Source organism: Aspergillus brunneoviolaceus (genome assembly GCF_003184695.1).
Source record: "Aspergillus brunneoviolaceus CBS 621.78 unplaced genomic scaffold BO95scaffold_75, whole genome shotgun sequence".
Classification (NCBI taxonomy): domain Eukaryota; kingdom Fungi; phylum Ascomycota; class Eurotiomycetes; order Eurotiales; family Aspergillaceae; genus Aspergillus; species Aspergillus brunneoviolaceus.
This window is the reverse complement of record NW_020290805.1, coordinates 6,434-17,875: the sequence shown is the minus strand read 5'-3', so window position 1 is coordinate 17,875 and position 11,442 is coordinate 6,434. Positions and strand designations below refer to the sequence as shown.

The 11,442-nt window shown below is 55.9% G+C and overlaps 4 protein-coding genes across 4 annotated transcripts; 2 read left to right on the top strand and 2 right to left on the bottom strand.

Annotated features, from left to right (window-relative positions):
- The first annotated feature begins 3,519 nt into the window (after positions 1-3,519).
- Positions 3,520-6,406, top strand: BO95DRAFT_257986 (putative membrane copper amine oxidase). Its single transcript, XM_025581489.1, has 3 exons — positions 3,520-4,083; positions 4,130-5,290; positions 5,346-6,406. The coding sequence occupies exons 1-3, from the start codon at positions 3,749-3,751 to the stop codon at positions 6,271-6,273; spliced, it is 2,424 nt and encodes an 807-aa protein (XP_025438187.1). The 5' UTR covers positions 3,520-3,748; the 3' UTR covers positions 6,274-6,406.
- A 961-nt stretch (positions 6,407-7,367) lies between these two features.
- Positions 7,368-9,101, top strand: BO95DRAFT_372518 (flavin-containing monooxygenase; the record flags this gene model as incomplete). The annotated part of the gene is made up of 1 exon (XM_025583008.1): positions 7,368-9,101. One exon carries the CDS (start codon positions 7,368-7,370, stop codon positions 9,099-9,101), a length of 1,734 nt encoding a protein of 577 aa, XP_025438186.1.
- A 522-nt stretch (positions 9,102-9,623) lies between these two features.
- On the bottom strand, positions 9,624-9,955 carry BO95DRAFT_257952 (uncharacterized protein). The gene has a single exon (XM_025581488.1). The coding sequence runs from the start codon at positions 9,865-9,867 to the stop codon at positions 9,673-9,675; it is 195 nt and encodes a 64-aa protein (XP_025438185.1). The 5' UTR covers positions 9,868-9,955; the 3' UTR covers positions 9,624-9,672.
- An 87-nt stretch (positions 9,956-10,042) lies between these two features.
- Positions 10,043-11,442, bottom strand: BO95DRAFT_467555 (universal stress protein; the record flags this gene model as incomplete). The annotated part of the gene is made up of 2 exons (XM_025589302.1): positions 10,043-11,126; positions 11,186-11,442. The coding sequence occupies 2 exons, from the start codon at positions 11,440-11,442 to the stop codon at positions 10,043-10,045; spliced, it is 1,341 nt and encodes a 446-aa protein (XP_025438184.1).

Here is an 11,442-nt window from a genome sequence, read left to right as displayed (position 1 = left end):
CTTGGGGGTGGAGGGTGCAGTTGCTCGCGAGTTTTTGGGTGACTTTGCGAGAGAACTGAGTACCGTACGAGGTTGATCGTGATTCAGATCCTCAGCAAGTGAAAGTTCAAGTCGACATGCGCGTCATATGCTCTACTTCGGGGTTTGGACACACTCTCCCCTCTTGCGAGGGGCTCCCAGATCCCGGATGAAGGTTTACGAGTATCCTCTGCTGCAGGGTAGGTAGGGTAAGGTAGCTGCATCAATTGACTGGATGGATGTTTCTGCCTTTACTGTTTCGCACGAATTACATGGAACTGCCAGTGATTCGGTAGATGATGGATGTTCGAACGAACGGACAAGACGATCATGCCATTGTTCCCCATTCCCCAATCTCTCCCCAGACAAGGATTGAGATCCCTTCATCATTAGGTGACGGTAAGGCTGGATTGGATAATGTGGCATGTTCTCTGACGTGGCTGCTGCAGGTGCTGCCTGGGGAGTACCTAGTAGTCAAGGGGTGATACTGTAGCTTATCTAGTTTCTACTTGGTAAGGATTATTTAGTCGAAGGTACTAAGTCTTAACGCACGAGTGGCCGTTGTGGTGCGGCGCCCGTTGCGGTTGTGGTTTGCGGGTTGCGGGTTGCGGGTTGCGGGTTGTTTGGGACCGGCTCGGGAGTATTTACCTTGTTTTTGTTTTAACTTTTCTGGGAAAAGAAACTGCCGAGGAGGTGCTCTCGTCTCGAGGGAGGGTACACTTCTCACCCATAAATCTATGCGTATGTTCCTTGTGCTGCAGTTGCTACCCAGTACCCAGTCGCAGTTCGTTGTTCATACTAACCAAAGGGTACGTATAAGCGAAATGCCCAGTTGGGTGGGGTATCGTATCTCCTCTAACGGAGGGAAAATATGCATGCCCATAATAATAATCAGTAGGACAGCAACCTTCGACATCCACCATTCCCCAACACGAAACCATCTGACAACTTAGCGCATAAAGAATCCAAGAGACCAATCAAGCCCTTGATCTGGCCATCATGGTCAATTAAGGGAGAACAAGGCTGGATGGCCTTGAATGGCTGATCCATCGAAAAGCTCGGAGACCTGGGGTAAACGCGCCGAACAACCCAAGAAGAAATACCGTATGATCCTCGGCCTCATCCCTCCATCTTGTGCTATACGTCTATGGTATGATATACTACGAGCCGGTACTTCGGCCGAAGGGTTCAACCTTCGGATGCGTGAATGGGTTCGCTCGGATGCGAGGAGCATTGAGGAGATGGGTTCATCTCGGATGCGAAGGGGTTCAACTTGTTCAACCTTTTTTACTTCTTCTTGGATGGAATGATGTGCATGGGCGGTAGTGATTTGTTGGAGGATGGGATTCGGATCTATGCTGTGGTTGGCCTCGGATATACTCTGTACTTGGTGGTGGAGGGTTGAACCCCTTTGTTTCTCTTCGGCGCCGGCGAGGGTGAAGATGACGTAGGAGAGACGGAGGCAGGAATGAGGAATGAATGGTATCTTCTTGGCTTGCTGTAGATGGAGGTAGGGTGGGAAAGGGATTATCTTTTGGTTTAGAGCATCGAGTCAAGGGGTGGGAGGGTTGGCACTTGCATGGGGTGTTTGGGATGGCTGTGTTGGGATCTAGTATGAAGTAGCATCGGTCCATATCCTGGATGGAACCTAGAGGCTTCGAACTTGTGAAGATCACCTCGGTTATCATGTTTATTTTCTTGCTCCGACTGGACTGGCTGTGTGTGTGTGTAGGCAGTGGTTTGACTACCTTGTGAACGCGCCAGGATTCTTGAGCATCAAGAGGGAGAGCAGATAAGCGGCTTGCCCAGCTAGATGTTGGCCTGCTCTTTACTCGGGAGTTTGTGCTGCCTGCCTTCTCTAGCTTTGGCCCATTCTGCGAGATTTGCTGGCCACTGGGCAGGTACTCAGCGATCTATGTCTCACTCTGCAATCTGGTCGACTTGACCTCAACGGGGCCATCAATGCTCGTTAAAGTCATATCTGCCAGGCTAGCATGATCAATGCGGATAAGAAGCTAGAACCAGACTCTCCAAGCTCTCGTTGCTATGATTAACAGCTGTCTCCTATTCAGGATAGGGTACCTACCTTGCCCATTTGCAACGAATTAACCCCAACAGCACCCATAATGGAAACCGATTATCTAAATGCTCCATTCGGCCATCAAGAGGATAGCCACAGCCCCGCGAGGGTGAGCTCTGAACCGGATACACGATCTTTGGTCCGAGGAGTTAGGGCGATTTCGGAGTTGAAGGCTTTTGAGACGAAGCGGCGAGCGTGAGATCTCGATATAGGCGAGGATGAGATCAACACTGGGGTCTGAGGTGAGACGCTAGAATTGCCTGCCTTACAGACGTCCGAGGCAGTATACATCTGCCAACAACGTCGAAGTCAGGGTCGCACAGAGGTGGCTCAGCCCGATACAGGTTTCTTGCTGTTGGACAGGCCGATGAACTTCAACTATTCACAGACAATCTTGAAATTATCTGGTGGGCCTAACAGCAACGCTACACGAGAGTTCTGGACGTTTCCCCTAGTCCGACAATGAGGATGGCTGCCTGAGGGTGCAAAGTTTGGGATAGCCGAGATTCACCTGCTTGCTCGCTTACTTCCTTTCCTACCACCTTCAGCTTGACTACATTCTCTTCGTCACACATTGGGACGCCTCTGGAGGACTTACTGTCGCACTCTGTGCGCGATATTCTGGGTCCAGCTCTCTTTCACAATTCATTCTCCGCCTTGGTGATAATTGCTTGGGTTGCCTAAGTTGGTTGTCGCTTATAGGCTGGAGATAACTACCCCTCATCCCTGCTACTCAGATTCAGAGACGCTACACCTGTCACCTCGCTTAGATCTGCTACCATGGTGAGCAACTATTCTGTCATACATTCCGAGATGGTACTGGGTCGATTTTCGTTTGGTGCTAATGCATGGTGCTAAGTATAGGAACTTGACGATACCACAGCTGCATCGCATCAGAAGAGAGATGAACGGCCTAGTCGGAAGGTCCAGCGATCACAGTCTGTATCGAAAACTGGCATACTATGCAATTCCACCTAGCCTCGAGGTGTTGTTGAACGAGGTCTATCATGTACTTCGTAACAATGCCCACGCTGTTGAACGATTAAATTCCAAAACTTCATCGATGCCAAGACTCAATGCTTCCATTGCTCTGCAGCGTGGATCTGTCATATACCTGCGTATCCTCTGGCTCTCCTTGAAGTCATCCAGAAACTGCTTACCCCGCAGGGTCTATCAACGCGGGACGCGATAAACCCCATTCTTGACGACTGACTCGGATTCGCTGGAGATAATCGCAAACCCTTCCGATCCCATCCTCATATACAGGGCACGGTCGCGCCAAGTTTCTGTCAAGCCCAACCAAATTGAGGCATATCACGACGGGCTCGATGTATGGCCTTCGGGACTCAAGCTATATCCTTATATCTACTGATAGCATATGCATCATTTACACCACCGCCTGTACCTTCTGGTTCAGGAAAGTCCAACAGCAAGCTGACGCGATGTATCCGACGGGCTTGTGGTCCCAACAATAGGAGAGTGACGAGAATGGCCAACAGTACTCTCCGATATCAGCTCAGATGATACTGCTCCTGGTGAGATGGTAGCCTAGCTAGTTCCGAACAGCGCGAATGTGACAAATATAAAACCATAACGCTGGCATTGTATCTCGTCTCACAACTGTCAGTGATTCCTGCATCGTTGGACAACATGAGGTTGACGATTTCCGTGGCAGCAATTGCCTCATGGCTCCTTCTGTCATGCTTGATTGGGGATGTTCTAGCTCATCCGAAACCCGATCCCAAGACCGCATGGGTGCGTCAAGGTCGTGGGAGGAAGAGTTCCCCGCGTAACCTGCAAGCCCGTTCGTCTATGTCCTCGTCCTCTTGCGTCGACAAGAACGCAACTGTGATCAAAGCGCCGAGGCATAATGTTTGGGAAGGGTTGACGGACGATGAGACAGCATCCGTGGTCAAGTGGCTTTTCCAGCAAACAGCTCTAAACCTGACTGTCACGGAGAATGCCGGAGAGTGGGATAACACAATGCAAGCCCTATCTTTCTGATCACTGCTCGGTTGCTAACAGGACCAGTGAGCTCGTCGAGCTGATGCGGCCTAACAAGACGGATGTCTTGAGATATCTCGATCACCATGGCCCAGCACCCAGCCGTTATGCGCATGTCGTCCTTGACAACCGCGCCACTACTGCTCCTCATTATGCTGATCTTCTGGTCGGGCCTCTACCCATCACCAATCAATCCATCCCTACGTGGGTGCCACTAGAGTATCCTTACACGCGCAAGACTCACGGCCGTGTGCGCAATCTCGACGCTGACTATAGCACCATCTACTCTGAGTGGTTGTATAAGATTAGTGCATCCATTGCAGATATTACCCTAGACCTGTTCAATGGGACTGCATTGGGCTTAGACAACGACACCCTTGACGTATGGGGCATTGACCCCCTCTGGCAGGATGACGGCCGGATCATCCGCTGGGACACATTCTGGAACATGCCAACGGATGAGTTCGACACCGGCAGCATCCTACCGCTGGGACTATTCTTCCAGTCCGACGTGACTGGGCGTGATCCTTCTCAGTGGAAGCTTGAGGGCTGGCTTTACAATGACGTCTTCTACGAAACGACCGAGGCATTCCGCAATGCATTTTTCTCACCTGGATTCGTCAAACTGAAGCCCAACGTCGAAGGACCATGGGCACAGACGGATCAACGGGGCCCCATACTTCCACAAGACAAGCAGCAACCTCCTCTCATGGTAGCGCCGTCAGGAGCACGGTACTCTGTGGACCTTGACCGCAAATACGTGACATGGATGGACTTCTCGTTTTATATCAGCTTCTCGCGTGACACGGGAGTATCCGTTTTTGATATCCGCTACAAGGGTCAGCGCGTGCTGTACGAGTTTGGTCTACAGGAGGCACTCGCCCACTATGCTGGCAACGATCCAATACAATCCAGCGTCGCGTATCTGGACTCATACTACGGATTTGGGCCGTATGCCTTTGAGCTAGTCAAAGGCTACGACTGCCCGGTCTATGCAACCTACCTCAACAGCTCCTTCTACGTCTCCGAGACAACGCACACGCACATTGACAGTCTCTGTGTGTTTGAATACGATGCAGACTACCCCATCCAGCGCCACAGCACGTCCGACTACGTGAGCAGTACGAAGAACGTGTACCTCACCCTCCGATCCGTGTCCACGATTGGCAACTACGACTATATGACCAGGTGAGTCAAGCCCACAACACGCATGAACCACCCCCCTCATTGACTGTACCTCTAGCTACACCTTCCACATGGATGGCACGATTGGCGTCGAAGTGCGCGCCTCCGGCTACATCCAAGCCGCCTACTACGCGCACAATGAAGACTTCGGCTACCGCATCCACGATGCGTTGTCCGGCAGCATGCACGACCACGTCCTCAACTTCAAGGCTGACTTCGACATCCTGGGCGTGAACAACAGCATCGAGCTCACCACGGTCGCCCCGGTCACGCGCAACTTCCCCTGGTCCGCCGGCCGCTCGCGCAACACCATGGCCCTGGAGCGGTCGATTCTCCCGTCCGAAGACGAAGGCCGCTTCAACTGGGGGCCCAACGGGGCGACGATGATCCACGTGATCAACCAGGACGCCCGCAACCAGTACGGCGAGTATCGGGGCTACCGCGTGCTGCCGGCGGCGGGGACGGCGCACCTGACCGTCCAGGACTCCAGCAACCTGGCGCACGCCGCGCACTGGGCCGAGTACGACATCCAGGTCACGCGGCAGCACGACCACGAGCCGCGCGCCGCGCACGCCTACAACAGCCAGGACATCCACGACCCGCCCGTCAACTTCGCCGAGTTCTTCGACGGCGAGTCGCTGAACCAGACCGATCTGGTCGTGTGGCTGAACCTGGGGATGCACCACGTCCCGCACACGGGCGACCTGCCCAACACGGTGTTCACGACGGCGCACTCGGGCGTGCAGTTCACGCCGCTGAATTATCTGCTGGGGGACCCGAGCCGGCAGACGGTGAACATGGTGCGGGTCAACTATGCGAATGGGTCGGCGACGGAGGTGAAGACGTTCGGGCAGGAGGAGGAGGTCTGTTCGGTGCAGCTTACTGGCATTGGGGAGGAGCTGTGGCGGTATCAGGGGGATGTGGTGGTGCGTAAGTTTCCGTACGACCCGAATGATCCGTACTATGAGATGGAGGCGGACGCATGATGCATTTGTAGATCTTTGGGGTTAGAGTCACATGCTGGCGGAGATCCTGTTCAAGATCAATCTCTTGCCATTGCACCTTTTACCTACTGTTAAACCGACACTCGCTTCTCGCGGCCATGTTCATGCTAGCGCAACGATCGCATGGGCGAATCTGCCGAGGTCTGTGAAAGGTACATACGACTGGACATTCCCACAGACCCAAGTCCAAATCTCCATTCCTATGGACCAATTACAAAACAAGACCGAAGTACGGAGTACATAGGCCGATGTCATGGTGTGGTGTGCAGGTGCGGGGAAATAAATCACCACCTAAGGTATCCATGATGGATTTCCGGAGAGAGCGAGGGATCTGTTTCTGTCCCCGGCCACCAGTCTTGATCCCCCTCGTCCCCATGAAATCAATTTGTGGAATCTTGAACCATACCACGTTCCTTCTACTCAAACAGAAATACTTACGTTCCAGACAACCACCTCGACCACCAAACATCCACCACACCGGATTCATCAAAGAGGTGGGGATCACTTCACGCCCCGAAAGATCCAGTACTTTAACCCTGCACCAGCCGCGGGAATTTCCACTCCTCTCCTCGGAGAAGGGTGGAAGGTTAATTTGTAAGCTGATGTAGTTAATTAACTTAGATCCCTGATCTGCTTTCCAACCACCTCGCAGTGAAACTGAAACAATGCCCAGTACAGTATTCCAGTTGAGTAGCTGAAGCCAGTGCGGGGTTTCTGGCCCTCCCAATTTTAGCTGATGTGACGGGACAGCGAAGAACAGGGATCCTTTAAACCCCGTAGCCAGTCGGAATTGAAACGCTCTTTCAAGATCGCCACATAAGCAAAGAGGGGGAGGCGTTGCTTCATATTTGCTTTTTGCGTTTGCGTTTGCTTGTCCTTCTTTCTCCGAATGTGACGACTGAAAGGGCAGGCAGGGGTGGGGAGAGTGGCCGTATATAAGATAAGGCATAAGCATCCAGCCGAGCTTACCTGCCCACATACGGTGCATACTATGCATGTACATACCCAGCCAACTGGAACCCCCCCCCAGAGAGAGCGAAGCCTACCCAGACAACTTGGAAGACCCTCCCACAACCATGCCCCAAGACCCCAGCCCACCCCAACACACCGACCTCAACCTCGACGCCCTCGTCGTCGGCACAGGCTTCGCCGGCATCTACGCCCTGCACGCGCTCCTCCAAGACGGGCTGCGCGTGGCGGCGATCGACAAGGCGCGCGACGTCGGCGGCACCTGGTACTGGAACCGGTACCCGGGGGCGCTGAGCGACACGTGGAGCTATCTGTACCGGTACAGCTTCGACGAGGTGCTGCTGCGCGCCTACCCGGCGCCGAACCGGTACTCGACGCAGCCGGAGGTGCTGGCGTACCTGCGGCATGTGGTGGCGCGGTACGATCTGCGGCGGCACATGCGGTTCGAGACGGCGATGGAGGGGGCGGAGTGGGACGATGCTGCCAAGAGGTGGAGGGTGAGGTGTCGAGGCATCGGGACGAAGCAAGGTGACAGGGGGGAGGAGGAGGAGGAGGAAGACGGAAAGGTGCACTACACCTACACGGTGCGGTATCTCGTGACGGCGCTGGGGCTGCTGACCGAGCCCGTCCTGCCGGACATCCCCGGGCTGAAGGAGGGAACCTTCCAGGGCCAGGTCGTGCACACCGCGGCCTGGGACCCGGCCGTCTCGCTGGCGGGGAAGCGCGTGGGCGTGATCGGGGTCGGCTCGTCCGGGGTGCAAGTGGTGACGGCGATCGCGGACCGGGTGGCCTCGCTGCACGTCTTCATCCGGCGGGCGCAGTACAGCGTGCCGGCCAACGACCGGCCGGTGAGCGCGGCGGAGCGCGCGGCCATCAACGCGGCGTACCCGGCGCTGTGGGCCGAGGTGCGCGCCTCGCACCTGGGGATGGGGTTCGCGGAGTCGTCGCGCCGCTTCATGGCCGTGAGCCCGGCGGACCGCGAGCGGATCCTCGAGGCGTCGTGGCGCGAGGGCAACGGGCTGCAGCTCCTGTTCGGCGGGTTCAGCGACCTGACCACCGACGCGGCCGCCAACGAGGAGGTGTGTCGGTTCCTGCGCCGCAAGATCCGCGCGGCGGTGCACGACCCGCGCAAGGCCGCGGTGCTGCTGCCCCGCGAGCCCTTCGCGCGCCGCCCGCTCAGCGACGCCGGGTACTACGAGACGTTCAACCGCGACCACGTGCACGCCGTGGACGTGATGGCGCATCCAATTACACAAATCGAGGCAAAGGGCCTCCGCACCGCGGACGGCACGCTCTACGAGCTGGACACCCTCGTCGTCGCGACGGGCTTCGACGCCCTGGACGGCAGCTACGCGCGCGTCGAGATCCGCGGCCGCGACCCGGCCGAGGACCTCAAGGAGCGGTGGCGGCGCTCCGGGTCGGCGTGCTATCTCGGCTGCGCCGTGTCCGGCTTCCCCAACCTGCTGATCGTCTCCGGGCCCATGGCCGCGTTCGCGAACGTGCCGCCGCTCACCGAGACCAACGTGGACTTCCTGCGGGATCTGATCCGCCGTGCCGAGGAGATCACCCGGCAGAGCGGGAAACAGTGCGAGATTGAGGCCACGCATGAGGCCGAGAGGTGGTGGACGGACCATTGCGATCTCACCGCGCGCAAGACCCTCTTCGCCCAGGCGCCCTCGTGGATGTTCGGGGCCAATGTCCCGGGGAAACGGCCGGCCAGTCGGTTGTATTTCGGCGGGCTGGGCCCGTTTCGGGCGAAATTGGCCGAGATCAAGGCGAGGGGGTTCCTGGGGTTTGAGGAGCCGCTGGGGACTGGGGGCACGTTGCGGTCGCATCTTTAGTGGTGGTGGTGGTGGTCGTGATCGGGCATAGAGTCGGGATAGAGCCTTGCTTACAGCTCAGAAGCGTTCGCACGTATATCGACATGAACGTTTCAAACCACTTCAAAGGCCAATGCCCAACAACTGTCTACCTGTATCCAACTGGGAGACGAGGCAGACTTCAGCCATCCTACCCTCCCCTGCCGTCTGCATTGACAGTCTATAACCACCCAGAAACCCTAAGTAGATATCCTCAATCCTCAGAGCAGACCAACCTCTTTCTGCTGGCAGAGGTGATTTGTTTCCCAAGGAGGTCTTCCGGTTGTGTACTGGAGATTTGAGGTATGTTTCAAGTAGTGATAGCAAGGAGTGAGCAGAGGGTGGATATTTGCCTTGAGAGTGTCCCTCGCTGCACTGAGTAGGGTTCTTTCCTCACGCACTGGCGGAGCAGAGTAAAATGACAATACTGCGCATGGTCGTTCTGCTTAGGACTTCCGAGCAAGATGGCAGCATCGAGATCTGATTTCATCAGCACTACCATACAACTTGACTTGACTTAAGAGTTGTGATTGGATTAATGATTCTAGAATATCTAGATACAGACAGTATCATGAATATCATTCCTGCCCCAGTAGGCTACCCACTGAGACCTTAGGCTCTCATAACCATTGCAGTACATGCTATCTATCGATGCATCAGATCTGCGCTTGGAATTAGCTGTAAATGCTGTAATGCACGGCAGTGTATAAAGCAGAGAATGAGAAAAACATCGGTGTAAATCTCTCATCTGAGTGTCTTGTGCTCGTCGACATGTAGTCTTGAGATTCTTGTTTGCGGAATGGATGCAGAATGGATCCACGGCCTCGTGTCATCGTTTCGTAAAGACATATGTTGGTGTCGAAGTAAAAATTTAAGACGGGTGGTTGCACGGTCATCACTGTGCAGTCACGCTGACCACATGTCTAACTGCGCTTCGAACCGGTCGGATCCTCATAAACAATCCGAGGAACCACATTGAAGTCAGGCAAGCCCGGGACAACCTCCGGTTCGTCAACCTCCTCCTCATCCTCCTTGGTATCAGCAGGCGCCGAACTGTCGCTAGACTCGGTCAATTCGAGGGCCGGAGAAGGCGTCCCGCCGGCCTCGTCTTCCACGTGAACCACCGTCGGTTCGTCGTCCGATCCACTTCCGTCCACCGAGTTCTCCAGACTTCCCGAACTAGGGCTCGGGGTCGCAGCCTCCACCAGCCCGTTCAACGACAGCGACTCATCGTGACTGACGCTGCTCCGCTCCGAGGTCGACAGCGAGCTGCGCGAGTTCGTGTACGACTGAGGCAGCCCCAGCGCGGCCGCCACCGCCGCCTCCTCGTCGGGCAGCTTCGACACACTGCTGTCGCGACTGGTGCTGCGGTCGAAGATATGGCTCCCGCGCCGCTCGCTCATCTCCAGGATGTTGTTGTACCCGCGGCGGGTGGGGTCGGCCAGACGCTTCTTCTTCTTCTTCTCGCGCTTCGTCGACGGCCGGACCACGATCACGGGAATCGGCGACTGCTGCAGGCAGTACTTGGAGACCGAGCCGGGCAGCAACCCCTGCACACCCCCCAGATTGCGACCCCGGGTGCCCACGATGAGCACGGCCGGCTCGTAGATCCGGATCATGCGTTGGATGATCTCCTGGACCTTGCCCACCGCCAGCTCCAGCACCAGGCTGATGGCCTTTTCGTTCTGGCTGTTCTTCTGGATCACCTGCTCAAACAGCTTCTCCGCCTCCTTCCGGTATTTCCCCGCTTCCACGGCGGCGTCGCTGGCGATGCTCGAGTCCTTCTCGACCGCACGGAGGCAGACGATTTCATCGCCGTCGTCGACGAGCTCGTCGATGAGCCATTCCAGCGCGAAGTCGGAGTAATCGTTCTGGTCGGTCCCGCATAAGAACGTTCGACTGCGACGGGTGGACTGATAGCCTTTGTGTTTGTAGTTGAGGGTTAAGGAGAAGTCGGCCGCATCCGGGTTATCGAAGGTGTCAAACGACACACCTCGCTCGTAGGTCCTGATATTACATTAGCCAACAAAGATCATGTAGACACGGACAAAAAAGAATGGTCTTACTGAGGCGGTGGAGGGGACGGCCCACGACTGGGCGAAGGCTTGATTTCCCGTTCTGTGGAGGTGACGTCGAGCTGCGGGCGCGGTCGGTGACCTGCAGCGCTGACGGATCGACGATGCGGCAGCGGCTCCGTGCCGCCAACGTTGAACTGAATTGACTTTCTCTGGGAACTCTCAGCTCTGTGTGAAGATCGAGGCTTGCTTGTACCAGCGGCTTGGGTAGCGCCGCCCTCGGGGGATTGCGACGACGGGGAGGGCAT